The sequence below is a fragment of the Triturus cristatus genome, chromosome 10, assembly GCF_964204655.1.
Source record: "Triturus cristatus chromosome 10, aTriCri1.1, whole genome shotgun sequence".
In the NCBI taxonomy this organism is placed as follows: domain Eukaryota; kingdom Metazoa; phylum Chordata; class Amphibia; order Caudata; family Salamandridae; genus Triturus; species Triturus cristatus.
In genome coordinates, this window is record NC_140593.1 from 6,984,090 (window position 1) to 7,007,856 (window position 23,767).

General features: G+C 45.2%; 1 protein-coding gene across 3 annotated transcripts in view; it reads left to right on the forward strand.

Annotated features, from left to right (window-relative positions):
* LOC146788709 (NXPE family member 4-like) overlaps window positions 1–22,666 on the forward strand; it is a 588,533-nt gene extending 565,867 nt beyond the window's left edge. For all 3 annotated transcript variants that reach the window (XM_085630316.1, XM_085630315.1, XM_085630317.1), the window contains one exon: window positions 20,094–22,666. In XM_085630316.1, the coding sequence (XP_085486442.1) occupies window positions 20,094–20,629 (536 nt within the window). In that variant the 3' untranslated portion in view covers window positions 20,630–22,666. The remainder of the gene's footprint in view (window positions 1–20,093) is intronic.
* The last annotated feature ends 1,101 nt before the right edge of the window (window positions 22,667–23,767 follow it).

Below are 23,767 nucleotides of genomic sequence, written 5' to 3' on the forward strand. Positions count from 1 at the left end.
CAGCTCCCACTGACTCCGCCGTCTTGCCTTTTCCGCTGTCGCTCCCCTGGGGCACTGGCTGTGTTCGCTTGGCCTTATCCGCGGCCACGCTCTGATCCCCGCTCGGTGCCGCCATAATCCTTGCCACCATTCGTTGTGCCTCCGCCAGAGGGTCCTCCCCCACCTCTTTGGCGCCAACCGACAGAGGCAACATCCCCCCCTTTCCTAACCATGGAAGAACTGCCGCTATCTGAGAAACTAATTCCAGCGGCACCTGCCCACCCCCTGCCGGTGCTGATACCGGGGCCGGGGCAATAGGGTTCAAGACCGGCACATTTGGGGATAATGTGGGTAAAACTGGAATGACCCCTGACACTACCGGTTCGACCGATGGAGGCACCGGAACTGGTGCCGATACCAGCACCACTGGCCCTGGAACATTGGGCGCTAAATCCGGATTTCCTATTGGGATCTCTGGCACTAGTGGAAGCCCAGGAGGACCACCTCCTCCAGGTGTCTCTAAAGGTTTAGCTATTTTTGGGTCCTGATTCTTCCCCTTCTTATGTCTAACCCGCTTAGGGAGAGCTTCCAATTCTCCCCTCGGTTTTGGTGGCACTATTGTCCGCTTGGGCCTGCCGGACGGCCCGCCCTGGTCCTCTACTTTCTGCCTGAGCTCTGCTAGGCTATGTCCCATTTGTTCAACCTTCCCCCATCGCCTATCCATAGTCGCCATCCTGCGCATCATTGCCTCAAGCATTTGCTCCATGCGAGAACGCTTAGCTCCCCGCTTACCTGACATGCTATGATATCAAATACCCACACACCTATCCCTCAATATTCCTGGCAAATACGGCTCAACTTGCTCTTCACCTGGGAAAACAAGCAACACAGGCTTAGCGCAATATTACGATCACAGCATTCAATCGACTGTACATGCCCCCCTAATAATCAAACCTGAAGCTAGGTAACCTGTAAGTGCGGAGAAATTTGCGCCCAAAAACTTTTATGCCCCGATATGTTAATATGAGGCCCACGAAAAAATTCCCAAATTTTTGTTTTTTGGCCTGCACCCACAGGATGAGTAGTTAAAAAGATCTACTTGAACAGAATCAAGGGGAATTGAACCTGCAACCTTGAGAGTAAGAGTCTCAGACCTTAACCATTATGCCACATACTGTCAGGTTTGAGGCTGGGAAGACTAGATTCCCTAGGTTAGGGATACAACCCAGGGTTTAGGCTTGGCGGGTGGGGGGAAGGCGAAGAAGCGTTTCTGTAAGATCGCTCTCCGCCTTCCTACATTTTCTAAAAGCTTAGGTTCTTTTCTCCTTTCCAAGATGTCCGCTGGTTTGGTCATCATTTTCCCCAGAATCTCTCAGGCAGAGGTGCAGTGTTCCTTGGTTGATGTTGTGCGCGCGCGTTCTGAGCGCGGCGCACTTCAACCGTCTAATTTCTGTGAAGAGGCGGAGTACTTGTGAGCTCCGTTCTCTTCAGACTTTTCCAGTCAGAGTTTCCCGCAATATTACTAGCCTGAGATAGTTGCACTCCTGTGCGACCGTCTTCTGTCCCGAGACCGGGATTTTGTCGTATAAGTCCCTCTCCTTGGTATTAGAGTGGAGTTCAGTTCCGAGCATCCTGGAGTGAGGCATTCTTCTGTTACCCGACGACTCGTCTCAGCGCAGTAGAGGCGAAAGAAGAGGTAGAGGCAAGTCTAGCGTATGTCAGCCAGAGAAGTAAGTGCAGCCTTTCTTTCCTATCTTTGAAGCACCTGCAATCTAGAAAAGGCTCCCAGAGACTTATTAAACTGGAAAAGACGAGATAGACTTTCAGTCAGCAAAGCGTGAGAGAGAGTTCTGCATAATTGAGTAAAACGTTCCTGAGGCTGTTTCGCCGCAGATGCAGCACCAGCAATAAGAACTGTATTCAGCATTTTAGTGTGAAAGTGACTATCACAGATTGTTCAAAGTAGATACAATTATATATATATATATAAGGGTACTTACCAACTAACATTCATCTGCGAGGTTCTGGAACCGGAAAGAAGAATTTAGTCTTCAGCATCAAGAACACCTTCATTATATAAAGGACTATAAATCTTCTAAGGTGGTAGTCAGGTAATGGCTGTCATTTAGAGTGGTAGGTGGGGTTTCAGACAACCAGGATTACATGTGATTCTATTTGCAGGAGCCGCTACACGCCTACAGTTCAGCCCCTCGTCCACTTAGAAGGTACTCAACAGAATGAGTTCAGAGAGCAGCTGCCCACTGTGTCAGGACAGGTAATAGTGTAAAAAAGAAAAGACGTAATTGCCCATTTAGAGTCAGTCTATTGTAGAATTGTTACTGAGTAACTCTCATTACAGGAGTCGGGAGGAAGGAGTTTCCGAGTCCAGTCCCGGAAGAAGACGCAGTGCAGTCTCTCTTGTCTGTCCAATTCCCCTTTCCCCCTCTCTGCTGCTCGTGAGCTTTTTAGTTCACGGTAGCGGAGTGGAGGAGTGGAGATCCAGCATCGGCTCCTGTGGAAAAGGCACGTTCAGCTATAGGTACTTGACACATTCACTCTGTAACCCTGCGAGCAAGAGTCTCTTAATTTCACCCTTGGGCCCCACTGTATAGATTTATGCCGTCAGAGATGACCTTGCCTCCCCTGCTGGAGATTGAACCCTTGCCTCTTAGGGAGCCTACAACACCAAAAGCTGACAACAATGTCTCTGAGCTCGAGCTCCTGCTAATAAAAGCCTACGATGTTAGACACACACTTTTGCAACACCAAAGCACCAGATCACACAATATTGCGCTCCGGTCCGCTTATTCCGCCCCCTGGGCCGCCACCCCCCCCCCCCCCTCCTTGACCAATACCTTATCGGCGCGTGCGCGCGCCTTACAGCAAAACCTCACGAGCCTCTCCCGGCAACTCACGCCGCCGCCCCACCGATGCAACAACGCAGCAGGGATTCCGCCAAACTCGACTCTTGATCGCCTCACGCCGCTACTCAGGACAACTTCGCACCGTCAGGAACGCCTTTCCTTCTGCCAGCTCCTTACTCCACGAAACCGGCGAGCCACGACCTCCGGACCTGGAACCTGCAGCAAAAATAAATAAACAACAAGCATTGGCATAGCCAATAGGTCTTGCCTTTGGGACCTTATAAGTGTTTAGCCATGCAACAGTTAATGTTACTGCACCAAGGATATTGTGCTGGATAACTAAACACTTAAACGGTCCCAAAGGCGAGACCTATTGGCTATGCCAATGCTTGTTAGCATTTGAGTGTGATTATAGAGGTATGGGCGAAACCGTTTAGGGCCGTTCCGTCCAGAATTTGATGGCCTGTGGTGTTGAAAGCACTGCTAGATAACAAGGGTATAAGAAGTCGGGAATGGGCACAAGTGAAGGGTATGACATGAAATTCCAAATGTCAAAATCATAAAATGTGTGATTTAAGATATGGATGTCGTTTAAGAACAAATGTGTTATTTTCTTGAAAGTTAAAAACAACCAATAACTGCATTGTAAATAGAGACACGAGTTTTTCATTTTTACTATAAATGCTCCCCTCTCTTTATTTTAAAAATCACAAAGAAGTAGAGGTTAATGGTCTGATTTGCAAAGGGACTTACATGTAGTAAAGGTACAAGTGTGGAGTCTCTGCACTCTGGGCAGCCTCTCTGTCCAGCGCACTGCAGTGACTGCAGTGCGGAGATTCTGCCATGAGTGAAGAGACACGTAACTTTATTGCATATTAGTCCCTTTGTGATTTGAGCCCTAAGCCTTCATTTAAGGGTCTCACCATATGTTCAATCATGTCTGCTAGATCAAACGTTATGCATATAATCAGAAGCCCTAGTATTAAAACATGCCATCTTGTAATGTGCCATACATTGTCATTACCTTTTCTGTTTGCGAAAGGCACCAGTTATCGAAAGTAGTAAAATAAACTTTTACTAAACTCACCTTGGTGAAACTGCAACAATTGCGGCTGCTTATTGAGGAGCATAAGGGCTGGTACCCAGCTAATGCCCCGTGCGCTCATTGAGAAAAGTGTGGGGTGACCAGCAATATCAAAGGAGAGGCAGAACGATCTAAGAGTATGAGCATAGACAAGAACAGAGGAGAGGATAGGATAGTGGAATGAAGGATCCCGAACACAGGAGAGGGTTGAGTAGTCGGTTACAGGACAGGCAGACAGTGCGAAGGGAAATGCAGGGGAAACTGTTGGATGAAAGAGGCCAAGATTTGATGAAGGGAGGACGAAATGGTTACAGGGGGGGGGGGGCACAGGGTGGATTAGCTACTTTCATAAGAGGAAACGTTTGTTAGGAGGATGTTGTGTTAAATCGTAATAATGTAACTGCGCAGGGTTGAGGCGAGTGAGGACTTGAGCACTGTGGACTAATTATAGTGTTAATCTTGGAGCAGATGTAGCAGGGTGAAGTCATGAGCAGGTAAGGATGAACAATAGAATACTGATAATTGAAGATGATGGAGAGAGTAAAGAGCTGAAGGTTTGCACAGAGCGCTTGTTGATGGTGAGGTAATGAGGTCCTGGAAATAGATAGATTTGACACCTCCTAGCTCATTATGCAGTGTATGAAGGGCTTGCTTATTAACCAAGAAGTTAGCAGTGAATATGTGCTTTCGCCATTTATGTACTGCTGCCCTCATTTACTGTTATGCGCTCTTATTTCAAGTGTAATTCATGGCTGAGGCCTATCTTTGGTACAAGGTGGATAATGAAGCAGTTGTATGAGCTGTAGTGCAAGACTGAAGTGAGGTCTTTATGAAGATCACGTGGAAAGCAGTGAGAGCAGTGGGGTCTGTTTTCTACAGCAGATGGGTACATGAGAGAGCGATCTACAAGGAGGCGAACTGATTTGCATGTGAAATGTGTGATGTCAGATGGAGCGATGATTGGTTTAGATTTGGATAAAGTGTTTGAAATTAGCATAAAATTGAGTGGTTTACCTTGCATGTGGGTGGGATTAAGGAAGGTGTCATTTGAGGAGTGATCAGACAGAAGTGGAGAAACTGCCGAAAGCATCAGTAAAATATTTTAGCAAGTTATGGTCACACCAGTGAAAGCAGAATCGTTTGGTGAAGGCAATAAATAGGTGTGTAGCATAATTTCCGCCAGCTGTAACTGAAAGCCATTACTATATAGTTACAGAGACGAATGCGTTTCCAGATGTTTGGAATGAAAGAGGCTTATGGTGCGAGTCCTAATGAGAAAACATCTTGTCATCCATAATAAAACACTGACCAAGGAGAGTAAGATCACATAGGTATGCTTTACTAAGGTAATACCTAAAACAAAACCAATGTTAGATTGGTTTTGAAATAACAGTAAAATCATGAGTCTGAGTCTTAGGACCCGGAAGGCCAGTGCAATCAGGAGTGAAATACGGACAGTATTGGCGCATGCTAGTATAAACTATGTTCAGGATCCTTTGAGACACCTTTAAAAATACATTTTAATACAAGTAAAAGGGATAGCTCCTTTCCGCTCCTAAAGCGTCTTTTTTTTAACGCAGAACAAAATGCTGTATGGTGCTCTGTAAAACACGTTAGCGCCACCTGGTGTATTTCATGCAATACGGCCCCATAAATGTTCTGCCAAATGCAATGGATCTCCGTCACATAAACAAAGGCAATAAAAATCAAACATCAAAGCGGCGAAAGTGAAAGTAATCGAGCAGAGCATCAAAGGGCTGGGTGAGAAGGGAGGGGGGAATGCAAGGGTCAAAGTGGCTAAAGTGAAAGAAAGCTATAGAGAAGGGAGGGGGGAGTGGGAGCAGCTGTGCACGTGCATGTGATCGTGCACTCAAGGTTTAGGCCAGCCTAAAGACTGTGGGTAGCACTTTGAAAATCCCACATACAAAATGTCTCTTCGAGCCTTTGGCTCAGCGAGACCTAAAAACGTGAGCAGCCTCCTGGGGCTGTGTCCGTATGCCGGGAGAGTGCGGGACAAAGAGACCGTGTCCCGCGCTCCCCGGCCTTTTATCATAGTACAGGGGGCAGACCAGTTCTACCTGGCCTGTCCCCAGCCCCCCCCATGACCCGGAAGCGCATTAATCGCTTCCAGGGCATGGGGGTCGCCGTCGCGAGCCAATCCTGGACGTGGCGCGCCCACCGCATCATGATGACGCGGTGGCACGCGCCACCGGGTGCACAAGCGAGGGGGGGGGAGGGGGTCGGTGCCCCGCCATATTTGTGGCGGGGCCGATCCCGGCCTCGCCTTTCTCATCACGCACGAGTTTATTTCTCCCGCACAGTGGGAGAAATAAACCCGCACACAAGGAGTTAAGAGCTGCTTCGGCTGTTCCCCAGGAACAACGAGTTAAAGCTGTGCTTTTAGCATTTTTAAAAGGGCTGATTTACTAGAAATAGTGGTATCACGTGCAAGGCAAAGGCTTCTTCTGTTCTCTCTCCGCCCTCCCCCTTCCTGGAGTTGCTTGATTGCAGATCTTGAGAAACCATCGTCCCCAACAAAAATAAAAACAGCCTCCTTTTAAAAGAAAACGCAGCTGTTGCTGTTACACCAGAAAACACATCAGGCTTGTGTATTGAGTCTTTGCCCTGTACATGTCATTGAAATGTTAAAAATAAATGTATTATTAAAAACTTGCATGTTTGTAATTTCCTTAAATAGCTGCTTGTTCTAACCTGAAATTCCAGGGCGCGGTCTCGCTTCTTATGATTGTCGCATTCCCTGCTGCTTATTTTATTTGTTTAGACTTAGTTGTAACTAGTTGAAGCCATCATGGCTCAGAGTTTATCTACAGCTATTCTTACATGCTTTAGTACTGCCTGCTTTTACCTAATGTTAAACATATAGCGCACAGAACACTCTTCGTGTCAAACATGCAGTGCTTGGTGCACAGCGTGTGTTAACCACGCCACATTCAGTGCATCTGTAAAAAAATGCCAATATTTATCTGCTTGGTACTGCTCATCATATGACGTAGAGTTAAACATCAAGCTGCATATCAGCAACAACCGGCGATAATTATCGCTCAGCGCTCTTAGCGTGAGGATAATCATCGCCAGCTAGCGTGGATTTTTATCGCTGAGATAGCGTGCTATTAGCAACGCTTACCTCAAAAGCAATAAAAATCCTAGTGCTAACTGCCAAACGTGGAAACCCAGCGATAATCTCACGAAGTATGGCGTTAGCTTGTTGATAGGGCCATGATATCCTCCTTCCATAGGAAATCATGGCTAAGTCAGTCCTGAAGCAGGCATAAGGAAATTAGCGATAACAGGGGTTATCGCTACTTTTCCTGCCGCTATGCTTCATAGCGTGGGGCTTGATGATAGGAGAAATGTCGCTTAGCGACATTTCTCCTGTCATGTTAGGTCAGGAACGCCCACTTTGCATCTCATTAGAGATGCAAAGCTGGGTGTTAAGAATACGTGCTCTAAAGCAAGGTTTCACGCGTGAGCTTGCTAATTAGGCGATAAAATGATCGCTGCTTTTCGTCTGAAAACGGCCGCAAAAGTGACGATAATTTTCTATTGCCTCCTTGTAAATATGCCCCCAAGTGCCCACAGCAGTCTCCTTGTGTGAGAAATGTAGCGCTTGCTGCACGCCATTTGTCACTCACAGTGTGTTAAACGTACAGCGCCCAGAGCATTGTCCTTCTTATGCTACTAGTTAGGGCTAACCCCCTTAAACCCCCTTCCACCGTCCCCTGGCATGTGTTTGCGGTTTGGAACCTTTACAGACAAGTGTGGCAATAAAAACCATGTGCTGGTTAGAAGGATGATAACAATCTTTACAGCTAAGCACAGCTACAAAGGATTCTTCCGTCTCCCACCAGTAAAGGCTTCCTCCTTTGCTAATTAACTCTTCCGCAATTACAAACTTTCTAAAGGTGATTATGGAGTCAATTCTGTATGTCAAAAACTTTGGACTATTTTTAGCACGCCATCCCTTGGTAATGTGCTTGCACCTTACATTTATTCAAAGCGAGAAGGATGCGACAAGGAGTCTGCCGTCCGGAAAGAACATTGTATACTTTGCAGTTTGTTAAACAGGTGATAGTGACGCTATATACAAGACGACATTAGCATAGCTTGAGACAATCACTGCTAAAACTGTCATATCTGTGTTTTGTTGACAACTTCCACAGCAGTGGAACTTACTTTTCAAGAGGCTTAGTTATTGGGTGTAGATTGCAGATTCCATTAGTGTTGTTTGGGCTGATTAAAAGATTTAATATAATGAAGGAAAAATGAAATATTCATACTATATTTTTGTGCATGCTTTACTCCCCTTCCCAGCACTCAGCTTTACTCGACTACACTCTGCTTTACTTCACTCAACTACACTCCGCTTTCCTCCACTCCCCGCCACTCTGCTTTGCTCCACTTCCCACCTTTGCTTTATTCCACTCTCCACCACTCTGCTTTACTCGACTCATGCCACTCTGCTTTACTCCACTCCGCTTTACTTAGCTCTACTCAATGCACTCTGCTTTACTCCATTCCACTCTGCTTTACACTACTCCCCACCACTCTGCTTTACTCCACGTCACTCTGCTTTACTCCACTCCGCTTTATTCCACTCTGCTTTATTCCACTCTGCTTTATTCCACTCTGCTTTATTCAACTCTGCGTTACTCAACTCTGCTTTACTCCATTCTACTCCACACCACTCAACGTCACTCTGCTTTACTCCACTCAACGCGACTCTGCTTAACTGCACTCCACCCAGTTCAACGCCACTCTGCTTTACTACACTCCATTCAGCTCAACACCACTCTACTTTACTACACTCAGTTCAGCTCAACACCAATCTGCTTTACTTCACTCAATTCAGCTCAACACCACTCTGCTTTACCTCACTCCACTCAATGTCACTCTGCTTTACTCTACTCCACTCTGCTTTACTCAACGCCCCACTGTTTTTCTCCACTCAACTCCATTCTGCTCAGTGCCACTCTGCTTTACTCCACTCCACGCCATTCTGCTGTACTCCACCTCGCTTTACTACACTCTGCTGTACTCCACGCCACCCTGCTGTTCTCCTCGCCATTCTGCTTTACTCAACTCTGCTTTACTCCATGCCACTCTGCTTTACTCTACACCACTCCTCTCAATGCAACTCTTATTTACTCCCCTACACTCTGCTTCACTCCCCTACCCTCTGCTTTACCCCAATACTCTGATTTACTCCACGCTGCTTTATGCCACACTACCCTCTACTTTACTCCACGCCACTCTGCTTTACTCCCCTCCACTCAATACAGCTCTGCTTTACTCCACTCTGCTTTACACCCCTACACTCTGCTTTACACCCCTGCACTCTGCTTTACGCCCCTAGACTCTGCCTGACTCCACTCTGCTGTACTCCATGTCACTCAACTTTACTCCCCTCCGCTCTACTCTGATAGACTCTGTTTTACTCCACGCTACTCTGTTTTACTCCACTCTTCGTTATTTCATTCCACAGCTTTACTCCGGTCCACTCTGCTTTACTCCAGTTCACTCTGTTTACTCTGGTCCACTCTGCTTCGGTCCACTCTGCTTTACTTTACTCTGCTTTGCTTTACTTTGCTTTGCTTTACTCCACTCCACTTTGCTTTACTCCACTCTGCTTTGCTTTACTCCACTCTGCTTTGCTTTACTCCACTCCACTCTGATTTACTCCACTCCATTCTGCCTTACTCCGGTCCACTCTGCTTTACTCCACTCTGCTTTACTCCACTCTGCTTTACTCCACTCCATGCCACTGTACTTCACTCCACACCACTGCACTAAACTCCACGCAACTGCACTTCACGCCACTGCACTTTACACCACTGCACTCCACAAAACTGCACTCCAATATACACAAATGCACTCCACACCAGCTCAATACAATGCCACTACACGCAACACCACTCAGCTCAATGCAAAGCCACTACACGCAACACCTCTTAATGCAATGCCACTACACACAACACAACACCACTCTACTCTACACCACTCCACGTAGTGCCACTCTATGCTACTTCACACTACGCTACCCCGCACAACTTTACTTTACGCAACGTGGCCCCACTCTACACAACTGCATTCCACCCAAACGTACTCCACTCCGCTTTATTCCACTCTGCTTTATTCCACTCTGCTTTATTCCACTCTGCTTTATTCAACTCTGCGTTACTCAACTCTGCTTTACTCCATTCTACTCCACACCACTCAACGTCACTCTGCTTTACTCCACTCAACGCGACTCTGCTTAACTGCACTCCACCCAGTTCAACGCCACTCTGCTTTACTACACTCCATTCAGCTCAACACCACTCTACTTTACTACACTCAGTTCAGCTCAACACCAATCTGCTTTACTTCACTCAATTCAGCTCAACACCACTCTGCTTTACCTCACTCCACTCAATGTCACTCTGCTTTACTCTACTCCACTCTGCTTTACTCAACGCCCCACTGTTTTTCTCCACTCAACTCCATTCTGCTCAGTGCCACTCTGCTTTACTCCACTCCACGCCATTCTGCTGTACTCCACCTCGCTTTACTACACTCTGCTGTACTCCACGCCACCCTGCTGTTCTCCTCGCCATTCTGCTTTACTCAACTCTGCTTTACTCCATGCCACTCTGCTTTACTCTACACCACTCCTCTCAATGCAACTCTTATTTACTCCCCTACACTCTGCTTCACTCCCCTACCCTCTGCTTTACCCCAATACTCTGATTTACTCCACGCTGCTTTATGCCACACTACCCTCTACTTTACTCCACGCCACTCTGCTTTACTCCCCTCCACTCAATACAGCTCTGCTTTACTCCACTCTGCTTTACACCCCTACACTCTGCTTTACACCCCTGCACTCTGCTTTACGCCCCTAGACTCTGCCTGACTCCACTCTGCTGTACTCCATGTCACTCAACTTTACTCCCCTCCGCTCTACTCTGATAGACTCTGTTTTACTCCACGCTACTCTGTTTTACTCCACTCTTCGTTATTTCATTCCACAGCTTTACTCCGGTCCACTCTGCTTTACTCCAGTTCACTCTGTTTACTCTGGTCCACTCTGCTTCGGTCCACTCTGCTTTACTTTACTCTGCTTTGCTTTACTTTGCTTTGCTTTACTCCACTCCACTTTGCTTTACTCCACTCTGCTTTGCTTTACTCCACTCTGCTTTGCTTTACTCCACTCCACTCTGATTTACTCCACTCCATTCTGCCTTACTCCGGTCCACTCTGCTTTACTCCACTCTGCTTTACTCCACTCTGCTTTACTCCACTCCATGCCACTGTACTTCACTCCACACCACTGCACTAAACTCCACGCAACTGCACTTCACGCCACTGCACTTTACACCACTGCACTCCACAAAACTGCACTCCAATATACACAAATGCACTCCACACCAGCTCAATACAATGCCACTACACGCAACACCACTCAGCTCAATGCAAAGCCACTACACGCAACACCTCTTAATGCAATGCCACTACACACAACACAACACCACTCTACTCTACACCACTCCACGTAGTGCCACTCTATGCTACTTCACACTACGCTACCCCGCACAACTTCACTTTACGCAACGTGGCCCCACTCTACACAACTGCATTCCACCCAAACGTGCTCCACTTTGCACCACACCACTCCATGCAGTGTTAATCAATGCAGCGCCACCCACGCAATGCCACTTCTTGCAATGACACTCCACACAACACCACTCCACGCAACCCCACTTCTCTATGCAACACCACTCCAACCAACTGCACTCCACACAATGCTACACAACTGCACGCCAAACCACTCTACTCAATGCCACTCTACGCAATACCACTCAATACAATGGCAATTCATACAATCACACCACACAACATATTTACAATCCATATAATACCACTCAGCACCACATAATTCAACTCCACCTAATTACACACTACTCAATACAACTCCGATAGCTCTAACTCTTTCTTTTTTGTTTACACCCAAACACATAGATCTGAAGCTCATCTCCAACCTATTTCTCCTTTTCCTCACCAAACAGGTAAACCTATCCACACAGTTCCCCACCACACAATTCAACTCCACACATTTGCAATCCACACCACATGATACGACACCAAACCACATAATACAACTGAACAACACAATTACACATACAACTAATCCACACCACACAATTCCACATCACGCCACAAAAAATTCAAAAGCACACAATATAATTAAAGTCCAGAACATACCTCTCCACACCACAAAATACCATTCCACATAATTACAATCCATAACATACAATCCCACTCCACATAATTCCAGTATACTTAACACCACATATTTACTATGCATATAATTCCACGGCACACCATGCCACATAATTCCACTACACAAATCCAAGCCACACCACACAATTCCATGCCACACAGTTAGACAACTAACTAATCCAGTCCAACACACAATTCCACTACACACCACATACATACATTCCATAACACCTAGCTTCAGGGACACCGCTCCCTGTTTCATATATATTTGTTTTAAACTTTAATGGTGAGCGTGGCACCCGCTTCAGGGACACCGCTCTGTTTCATTTTTTTTTTTACTTCATGGATGAGTGCGGCACCCACTTCAGGGACACCGTGCCCTGTAATACAATAGGTCTCACTTTTGCCAAACTTTGACTTATTGGTATTGTAAATGCCAATGCCTTTTATTAGTTTAGGCCAATAGCTCAAAATCTCGCAATTGCGAGACCTATTGCATTGCAAATGCTTGTTTGAAAAGAGCAGCAGGCTTTCAAACCTCTCTGAACTGCTATTCATGCCTGAACAAAAATGTGCATTTTTTAATACGTGATTGGCTTCTATTTGATGCAGAGATGAAACGTGAATTCTAAAGTTGCGATGAGGGAGTTTTGGGGACTTGCATAAGGTGCATAATGATACCAGAAACGGAGGTACACATATCTCATCCTTCCACTCGAGTGAAGCCTTTGTGCATAAATTCTCTAGTGGGACATTTCTGAGTATTACCATAAACTGTGCCTGTGGAGTGGTACATTCACCAGCACCTGCTTCACACAGTCCTGCATCCGGTGTGATTGAGCAATCCATAACTTACCTGTGCAGAGAGCTGTAAACATGCCCTGACATGCCCTATGGCTCACCAACACAGTGATGTCATCAATGATGTCATTTCAGCTGCCATCATGGATGTTATCAATGATGTAATCGAACACGTCATGAGTGCTGTAATATGTGAATCAGAAGCAGCAGTGCATGGCGAGGGAGAGATTTATAGTTAGTTGAAATAACCATACATGTTTTTATAATTGACATTTTCACCTAACCATAACGTCACTTTAACCTTTGGCTTTTTCAGTGAATTTCCTATTCATATATGAGTCTGTGTGTGGTGTATGTGTGTTTGTATTCAATGAAAAAAGGGTTAAAGGGACGCTATAGTTTAGTGAAAACTCCAGTTAAACATACCGGTTTAAACCAACAATACCGTGAATTTCACCAGTCATGGTACATTCCAACTCCAGTCTACGCACAGTAGGGAAGGTGTTGGAATAGTAATTCACACTGTTCCTTAGTCTAGAGCGCCCTCCAGTGCAAGTCGACGTAATGACTTGCGTTGTGAAAACCACGCTGTAACCATACCGCGTTGTAATAGTTGCGTGGTAAAGGATGTCTCCCGTCATGGTTATGTCAAGTAATTATAACTCGTACCTTAAAGTAATTAGAACCAAGCACGCTTTTGTCATCAATGATGTCATTTCAGAAGTTGCTGTGGTTTTATCAATGATGTCTTAGAAGATGTCATGAGAGGTGCAGTACATGAGATGATACACATATAATTCATTTTACTTAGTTTAATGTTTATTTATTAAAAAATATATTCTTACAGATTTTTGGCAATATTTCTTTCCACAATATTTTTGACACCATTTTCAGTCATTCCCTTTCTAAGTACAGAAACGTGATATTATGGTATGCAATATCTTCGATATTATAATTATGTCTCAATATTTTTGGCCATGATAGAGTGTCAGACAACCATTAGAAAAAGGTTTCCAGCTGAATGAAAAGTTTTGGCAAACAGTTTTTTGAACTGCCGCACACTCCTATCTTTGTGTGTGCAAAGTTCTGTGCCCCAACTCTGGAGTCTCCGCAGTCTTAAACTTACTATTAACTCAGAGTTTGTGAAGAGCAAACAGCTTGTAAACTGATACAAAAGTGTGAGTTTGCCTTTGTGAGTTATGGCCCGAGCTGGACGTTTTGTATCCATTTGGCTGGCGCGAAGGAGAATCCTATTAATTTTTTTTTTCCTAAGAAGTGGCCGTCACAAATGGCAGAAAAGTATTCAAGCAATAGGTTTGTTTATGTTAAAGTTAAATTAGACGCATTTCATTTACAATGTATTAACATATAGGGTCTGACTGCTTAAAACCCAGTATTCTGAAGAGACAGCTCTTCAGATATTGTTCAGCTGGGTCGCAATCTCCTTATTAGTGGCGGAAAGATTTACCTTAAAGGAAACCTTGGACTTGATAGAATATTATTTGCCAATTCCAAACCTTCCATCTTCCTTTTTTTAAAGCATTCTTTAAGAATACAAAACGTATTTATAATTTGAGATTCACTTCTCCACACCTAAATCATTTACTTTATTTTCCAACTCTCATCTCAAAATACTGTGTTATCTTCAAGAAATGTATGCCCCTTATCTTTTTACTTCCCATTTCAAAAGTGTATTAATGCTGGAAAGTTTCCTAAAACTAAAGCAAAGTTCTGCTATTTGCGGCTTTGTGTTATTTGCGTGGAGGGCGCCCATGGGTGGCACGAGGTTGTTGCCATGCTACCATCCATGTTTTTTTATGCAAAACCCTATGGGGCAGATTTACAAGCCCCTTGCGAGACAGTTACGCCGCTGTTGCGTCACTTCTGTGACGCAGCGGCGGCGTAAACCATGCGCCATGTTGCGCCTTATTTACAACGTGACGCATCTAGGAAGATGCGTCACGTTGTAAAGCCCTGCGCTACATTAAACCTGCGTCAGGGTGGGTGTTCCGTCGGAAAAAGCCTCGGAAAAGTGACGCAGTGAAATCTACAAGATTTCACTGAGTCACTTTTCCGACGCTGCTGCGTCAAAACCCTGCGCCTGCTTGAAGCAGTCGTAAGGCATGACGCAGCATGTTAGGTATGGGCAGCCCCTGAGCATTCCTGGAGTTGCGTCGTGCTTGCGACACAACTCCAGCAATGCGCCGCCCTTATGCCATCAGATGCATCACGCATCTGTTTATCCTTGCGCCACGATGCGCTGCATTGTAAATGCGGCGCATCTGTGGTGGCGCAAGGGTAAACTTGTGTGACGCATCTTTCCTGGCGCATCCCTGCTGATTTGCAGGGATGCACCAGGAAACATAAATCTGCCCCTCTATATTTACACGGGTAGACACATCCTCCCTAAGGCAGGCACAAAGAAGGAGAACTGTTACTTGTGAGTACACTTTACAGACACACATATACAATGAGAAAAGCTATAACGCATGTCTGACCGTAGTATTTTGTGCTGGAAGGGTCCCACATCTGAAATATATCAATAGCATGAAACTGTTCATTCAGTTGCAAACCACTGAGTAATTGACAAAGTTGGACACTAGTTACTTTCCACTTTCACAGTGGAACATGCTGAAGAGAGGCCGTTCCACAGTAGGTGTGTCAGCTGTGGCCATCACAGGAAGCAGACAGGGGTGCACAGCCACAACTGTTCAAAGTAGAAAGAAAGAGAGAAAATGTGGGTATACAATAAGTATGAGAGAAACTTTGGCCTTGTTGTGCAGCAATGCGGAAATACATATTTTTAAACTCATCAATAGACATATTTAAATGCTAAATATTTGTATCCAACATGTTTACATCATTTGAAAAAAGCAACTTTAGAAATAATAGTGATGACAGTAAAACAACAATAAGCAGGCGATGTGTATTATGTGTTTTAAAATCAGGATTAATGATCTTGGTGTGGATGTGCGGGGTGATAATGGTATGAGGGGTTATTGGGAGCATAGAGGAGGGGGGGTTTGTAAAAGTAGAACTTATTGGGTTATCTCCCCCCAAACATCTCAAAATTACCAAAAGGGATGAGGAGTGGAGGCTCAGGGGGAGTTTTGGGGACTTGCAAAAAATGTCATCATGAGCAGCCCCCATGCTCTATGTATGTATGTGCAGGGTATCAGTGCATGTATGTATGTATGTACAGGGTATGTATGTATGTATGTGCAGGGTATCAGTGCATGTATGTATGTATGTACAGGCTATGTATGTATGTATGTATGTATGTACAGTGTGTCTATGTATGTATGTGCAGGGTATCAGTGCATGTATGTATGTATGTACAGGGTATGTATGTATTTATGTATGTACAGGGTATCAGTGCATGTATGTACAGGGTATGTATGTATGTATGTATGTGCAGGGTATCAGTGCATGTATGTATGTATGTATGTACCGGGTATGTATGTATGTATGGATGTACAGGGTATCAGTGCATGTTTGTATGTAGGTACAGGGTATCTATGTACGTATGTATGTACAGGGTATGTATGTATGTATATATGTATGCTCAAAACATCAATGAAGAGGGAATAAGAAGCTGTGATCCATTTGGCTTCCAATGGCTCGTACAAAAATCAAAAGGAGGGGAGAATGGACCAGTTGTCCTGTGTCACCAGGCTCTCAGTTAACGTGGGGGACCATCGTTGTAAACAACCCTCTTATACATACACCGGCGGTGGGCGGTATATGTTGAGTCCCGCCTCAGTGCACTGTCACAGCATGATCATCGGGTCGTTTCCTTTGTCAGCATACTTTACAACGATGGTCCCCCACGTTAACTGAGACCCTGGTGACACAGGACAAGTGGTCCGTTCTGCCCTCCTTTTGATTTTTGTATATATGTGTGTACAGGGTATCAGTGCATGTATGTATGTATGTACAGGGTATGGATGTATGTATGTATGTATGTACAGGGTATCAGTGCATGTATGTATGTATGTATGTACAGGGTATGTATGTATGTATGTATGTACAGGGTATCAGTGCATGTATGTATGTGTGTACAGGGTATGTATGTATGTATGTGTGTACAGGGTATCAGTGCATGTATGTATGTGTGTACAGGTTATGTATGTATGTATGTGTGTACAGGGTATCAGTGCATGTATGTATGTATGTACAGGGTATCAGTGCATGTATGTATGCATGTGTGTACAGGGTATGTATGTATGTGTGTACAGGGTATCAGTGGATGTATGTATGTGTGTATGTACAGGGTATGTATGTATGTATGTATGTATGTACAGGGTATGTATGTATGTATGTACAGGGTATCAGTGCATGTATGTATGTGTGTACAGGGTATGTATGTATGTATGTATGTACAGGGTATCAGTGCATGCTCATCTTTTATGATATTTCTATAGTCAACGATACAATGATGAGTCCTGGTTCCGTTTGGCTGCGATTGATGTCGCTCATAGGACTCGCTCGGAAATTGATGAAGAAGTTGACAAGAAAGAAGAGGAGCGCGCGCTGTCTCTCTTGCCAAACCCTGCAGGGAAATCTAGAAACTACCCCTAGAGACACCAGAGGGGAGCAATCCTCTGGGTGTGGAGCTAAAGGTGACATTGGATTTTCTGGAGCCCATAATGTATTTTTGACAGAATGAGGATATGTCGCAGGACCTGTGTGGGCGAGAGCCATCGCTGTTCAGGATTGCCAGCAGAAGCGCAGGAGGATGGTATCCAGCCCCAGAGCCCTGCATGGAAGGATCTCAGAGCTTGGTTTCACACAGAAGAGTGGAGTCCTGCCGGCTGATGGCAGTAGTCTCCACAGCCAGTAAAGCACAACCAGAAGGGAGCATGGGCCACCCATGGCTTTCTCACAGGTCTCTGGACCTTGAGTGAGACATTTGCTTTCCTAAAGCTTATTTATATGACCTGTGGAAACGTGGAACATCCTGAAATTGTTAGATCTGTGTTTTCAAAGAAGGCAATTACGGAGACGACTACCCGCAAAACGATATAACAGAATACTCTAAATGAAGTAGGGAGGTTCTGGCATTCATCCCGTTTGGAATCCAAAAAATCAAGACTTGCTGGAAAGAACTATGATGATCCAGCACTAAGGAAAACATTATGCTGTATACCTACGTATTCAAATTATAAAAGCAATATTTACATAAAATAAGTAGTTAAGAAATTATGGCCACCTGAGGAAGGCTGAACGCCGAAACGCGCGTAGATTAAACAATAGCCATAATTAATAATTACCCTCTGTCTCTTTTTTGTGTTTAAATGTGAAGTGCAAACTCAATTGTCTAATTGGATATGAAATGGTACAACATTGATGATAATACATTTTTATAAAGAGACTCAGAAATAAGAAAAATGAAATGATCTTCTATTGTAAAAACATAAAATAATAAGAAATAAAGAAAGTTAATGAAAATTAGGTCTTTCGATAGTCATACTTGATCAATGGGGGTGCATAAAAGAATTCTTTGTATGTTTGTATATTACCTCACTCTTTTATGAATTGTTTCCTATACCTTTGTTCAGAAACATTTGCTTTAAAACCCTGAGATAGGAAACTAAATTAGGGGTACCCTTGTTGTGTTACAATATATGCTACTGCTGTCTGTCTCAGGAGCACAGGAACAACAAACTAAGAGAGAGAGCAGCTGGCTCTACTGCTGTCCATCTCAGGAGCACAGGAACAAAAAACTAGGAGAGAACGATCAGCTGGCGCTACTGCTGTCCGTCTCAGGAGCACAGGAACAAAAAACTAGGAGAGAACGATCAGCTGGCGCTACTGCTGTCCGTCTCAGGAGCACAGGAACAAAAAACTAGGAGAGAGCGAGCAGGTGGCGCTACTGCTGTCTGTCTCAGGAGCACAGGAACAACAAACTAAGAGAGAGCGAGCAGCTGGCGCTACTGCTGTCCATCTCAGGAGCACAGGAGCAACAAACTAAGAGAGAGCGAGCAGCTGGCTCTACTGTTGTCCGTCTCAGGAGCACAGGAACAGCAAACTAAGAGAGAGCAAGTGGCTGCGGCTTCTGCTGTCCATCTCAGGAGCACGGGAACATAAAACTAAGAGAGAGCGAGCAGCTGCTGTCTACTGCTGTTCGTGTCCTGTAGCATTTAGTGCAAAACGCATCCTCATGTCCATTTTGGACACAAGGTGCATTTTACTAAATAGTGCAAAATGCCGGATTACCCTTTTATGTGATTACACATAATTACGAGTAATTTTGCTGTAATTACGCTAGAGAGAATTACGCCAGTTCCACCTACCCCTGATTGTGACACTGGAGCCAAGCTGCACCTGACTGAACAGGTCCAAATCGACCAAAGCGGCCTTAGGTTGCTTGAGTTCTCATTTAGTGAGGACCTCTCGTGGTGGTTCAGAATCGACTGGGATGCAGCCCAAGTAGTTCTCAGTGACTGAGGTTATCCATGCATGCCACTCTTCACATTATGGTTTTCCTCAGCACTTGGTTATTGGGAGGCAGAAAGTTTCACTTGGGAACGAAGGATTTAAAGGCTCATTGAGCAAACAGACCGTATTCATTTGGGTGCAGTTTGCCTAACAATAGGCGCGAAATGCGTCGCTGTCAATGTTTCATTTTGTTTATGTATCATGTGTCCATGTGCCTTTTCTTCAATAATATTTGTTTTTTGCTCTAGAGTCAGCACATACCCTCATGGGGTCGGGTTGCGTTCATGTGCCAGATGTCTGTTGAAACTGATGTAACTTTGTAAGCTGTTGCTCTACTTTGTAATTAATGTAGCTCTTTTGTGAACTGCTTGTATGGAGTTGTAATTGTCCCTGTGGTGCACTCAAAGTTAGCTTTTTGTTTCCATACAAGATTTGCATACATACAATTGCAGACTAATAAATGTTATGCAATGTAAAGTGGATTTGTAGAGCGCTGCTTGTCACCCATGAGGGTATCCAGGTGCTGAATAAATGAATAAATATGGTATGGACTGGCTAACACCATACTTCTTCATTCGATGTGTCCTTTGCTCTGCTGTGTTTACATTCTTGACTTGCTCTAATTCCTTGTTTCTTCCTTTCAGCTCTCAAAGAAATTGATCTCTACGGCGAGGGATGGCAAAGGACACGTCTGCTGGTGGACATAGACCGCAACATCCAACTCAGGTTCCAAAAACATGGAAATCCATTTGTATTCCTTGTTTACTATTCAATTTTGGAGAACCCGATTCTCCCAGAAATGATTGCCCGAGTGGGTGGGAATAAGAACACGGTCATCACCTTTACGGCTGGCGCACACTTCAGACTGTACCCTCTGCACATCTTCATCCGCCGCGCCATCAACATCCGCAGAGCCCTAAAGGAGCTGCTCCTGAGGAGCCCAGAGACAAAAGTCGTCCTCAAAACTGAAAACACTTCTTCTGAACCAGAAAATTTTGAGGCGATGAGTGACTTCCATGGCTACATTCAGTACCAGATAATGAACTCTCTGCTAAAGGACCTGACGATCGGCACGGTGGACGCCTGGGACATGACCACCGCTTTCGCTACCAACAATATGCACCCACCACCAAATGTCATTGAGAATGAGATTAACCTCTTCCTTACTTTCCTCTGTTGAAGCAGGGGAAGGAGGGTCTCCTTTTATAAATGTAGATGAGTGTTTGTTACTAGCTCTCTGCACATGAATGTGGACCGGGCATGAATCTGTGTGATACGCATGAAACAAAGAATCATGCAAACCTTTTCTGAAGAAACCTGTTTCTTTTTTTGTGTGGAAAAACTCTTTACTCATCCACCTTCCATCATTGATTCACTGATTAGCCAACCTCCATCTGGACCCCCTCCACACCCCTCTCTCCTCCAGCCCCCTTCCACCTCTGACTAATTGTCTTCCATCTGGACCCACTCCACACGCCTCTCTCCTCCAGCCCCCTTCCACCTCTGACTAGCCATACTCCATCTGGACCCACTCCACACCCCTCTCTCCTCCAGCCCCCTTCCACCTCTGCCTAGCCGTCCTCCCCTGGACCCACTCCACACCCCTCTCTCCTCCAGCCCCCTTCCACCTCTGACTAGCCATCCTCCACCTGGACCCACTCCACACGCCTCTCTCCTCCAGCCCCCTTCCACCTCTGACTAGCCATCCTCCATCTGGACCCACTCCACACCCCTCTCCCCTCCAGCCCCCTTCCACCTCTGACTAATTGTATTCCATCTGGACCCACTCCACACCCCTCTCTCCTCCAGCCCCCTTCCACCTCTGACTAATTGTCTTCCATCTGGACCCACTCCACACCCCTCTCTCCTCCAGCCCCCTTCTACCTCTGACTAATTGTCTTCCATCTGGACCCACTCCACAACCTTCTCTCCTCCAGCCCCCTTCCACCTCTGACTAATTGTCTTACATCTGGACCCACTCCACACCCCTCTCTCCTCCAGCCCCCTTCCACCTCTGACTAGCTGTCCTCCCATGGACCCACTTCACACTCCTCTCTCCTCCATCCTCCATCCTCCATCCTCCATCCTCCATCCTCCATCCTCCATCCTCCATCCTCCATCCTCCATCCTCCAGCCCCCTTCCACCTCTGACTAGCTGTCCTCGATCTGGACCCACTCCACACCCAGCCCCCTTCCACCTCTGACTAGCCGTCCTCGCTCTGGATCCACTCCACACCCCTCTCTCCTCCAGCCCCCTTCCACCTCTGACTAATTGTCTTCCATCTGGACCCACTCCACAACCCTCTCTCCTCCAGCCCCCTTCCACCTCTGACTAATTGTCTTACATCTGGACCCACTCCACACCCCTCTCTCCTCCAGCCCCCTTCCACCTCTGACTAGCCGTCCTCCCATGGACCCACTCCACACTCCTCTCTCCTCTCTCCTCCATCCTCCATCCTCCAACCTCCATCCTCCATCCGCCATCCTCCAGCCCCCTTCCACCTCTGACTAGCTGTCCTCGATCTGGACACACTTCACACCCCTCTCTCCTCCAGCCACCTTCCACCTCTCACTAGCCGTCCTCTCTCTGGACCCACTCCACACGCCTCTTCCTTGCACCGTCCTCCTCTGACCTCATTTTTACATCTGATGTGAATGATACTTGAGCCCGATGCCTTTGATCCAGCGCAAGACTGGGAAATGAGGAACAACATATACCGATACCCTCCCTGCGTCGCAGACCCAACGTCACACTAGCTCATTCACACACTCAGTCATTGGTGGGGCCCATAACACCAACACTCACTCGTCTCTCACTCTCGAGTCTGCACACACAGGAGGGATGAGAAATTCAAGCGCTGGACATGTGGGGAAAAATACCTTGTAACCTATAGGAGAGAAAAGTTATTTTACAAAATATACATTGACATCCTTCACCTACAGATCCCTAATCTCTTACATCAAGGCCCTCCTCCCACTTGGTCGAATGGACCAATTTAGTTGGATTGGTTGATGGTGATTTAGAACCAGCTAAAACACATTTTAACATTCAGAATCCTTATCTTTCTTAATAAAAAAAACCCCACAAACTCATGAATTCTCGTTAATCAATATTTGTTTATCTAAATTTTCATAAGGATCATTATTTGTGTTTGTCTCGTCAAAGTTTAAGGTTTAAATCAATTTAAATAAATCGCAGAACATCATATTTACCTAATCTGGCTATTTGAAGTCCTCTAATTCATTGACTCTGCATAACCAAATTTTGTCATAAATTGTCCGAAAAGCAGGCCAAAGCTCAAAGTCCTCTGCTCAGCACGCTACAGTCCCAAATTTATCAAAGGACCAGAAGCCGTGCAAGCATCTATCATAGCCCGTAGATTTTGGAAAAGTTTGCAGTCATCAAATAATCGGGCAGCATCTGGATCATCAGGAAAGCGTCACAACGAACATGGCATCCGCTGCTGCTGCTGTAGGTAGGGGTAAGTAGGTAGGATCCCTCCCTATTCTACTAGCCTTTTATAATAAAACAAATCATAGAAAATACAAATGTAAACTTTAGAGCAGTCGTGATTGGCTGGTTGAGATCATACGACTACTGTCCAAAGATTTTCAGTACAGTTTGAGGGGTGAGGTCATTGGTTAACGAAGTATCGGCTTATTCCGGTTTACTGTATGGATGATCGTTCCCCTGTCTTGGCGAAAATCCCATTTGCCATCCTTGACCAGGGACAGTCTGTGCAGAGGTCGCTGCGAGGTTTAGGAAATTTCTTGCACATGTGCAGCTCACTCCGCGCCTCATGAGACAGTGGCCACTTCGTCGTGTGGTGACAACGGCCATCTTTGATTTAGGCCCAAACGCCAACTTAAGCGAAACAAACACAAAAGAATAATTAATTCATGGAATTGGTGATCCTAATGTTAACCCCTTGCTAATCCCTCTATGTGCTTGTATTTATCTAGCATATAGCGACATTTAAAGCCATTATATTCACCTTTTTGATCCAATCAGGAACGCAAACATCACAAAATTATAACATGCAGTATTCTATTACCACATATACTATTGTTAGTATCTGTGGTAAAATTTTGTATATTTATTATGAAAAGAAAATGAATTCATAAAATTTTAGTTCACATCTCTGTTTCCCCAATTTCTTCTTCTCTTGCTTTTCTATACATGCTATCTTTCATTTCTTCTAATTCTACTTCTTCAAATTCTCTTTCTCGTCTTTTATTCTCTCTCTTTTTCAAAGTTTCTCTTTTTTTCAGTATTTTCTTTCTTTTGCAACATAAGCATCCTAATGTAAAGACTAAT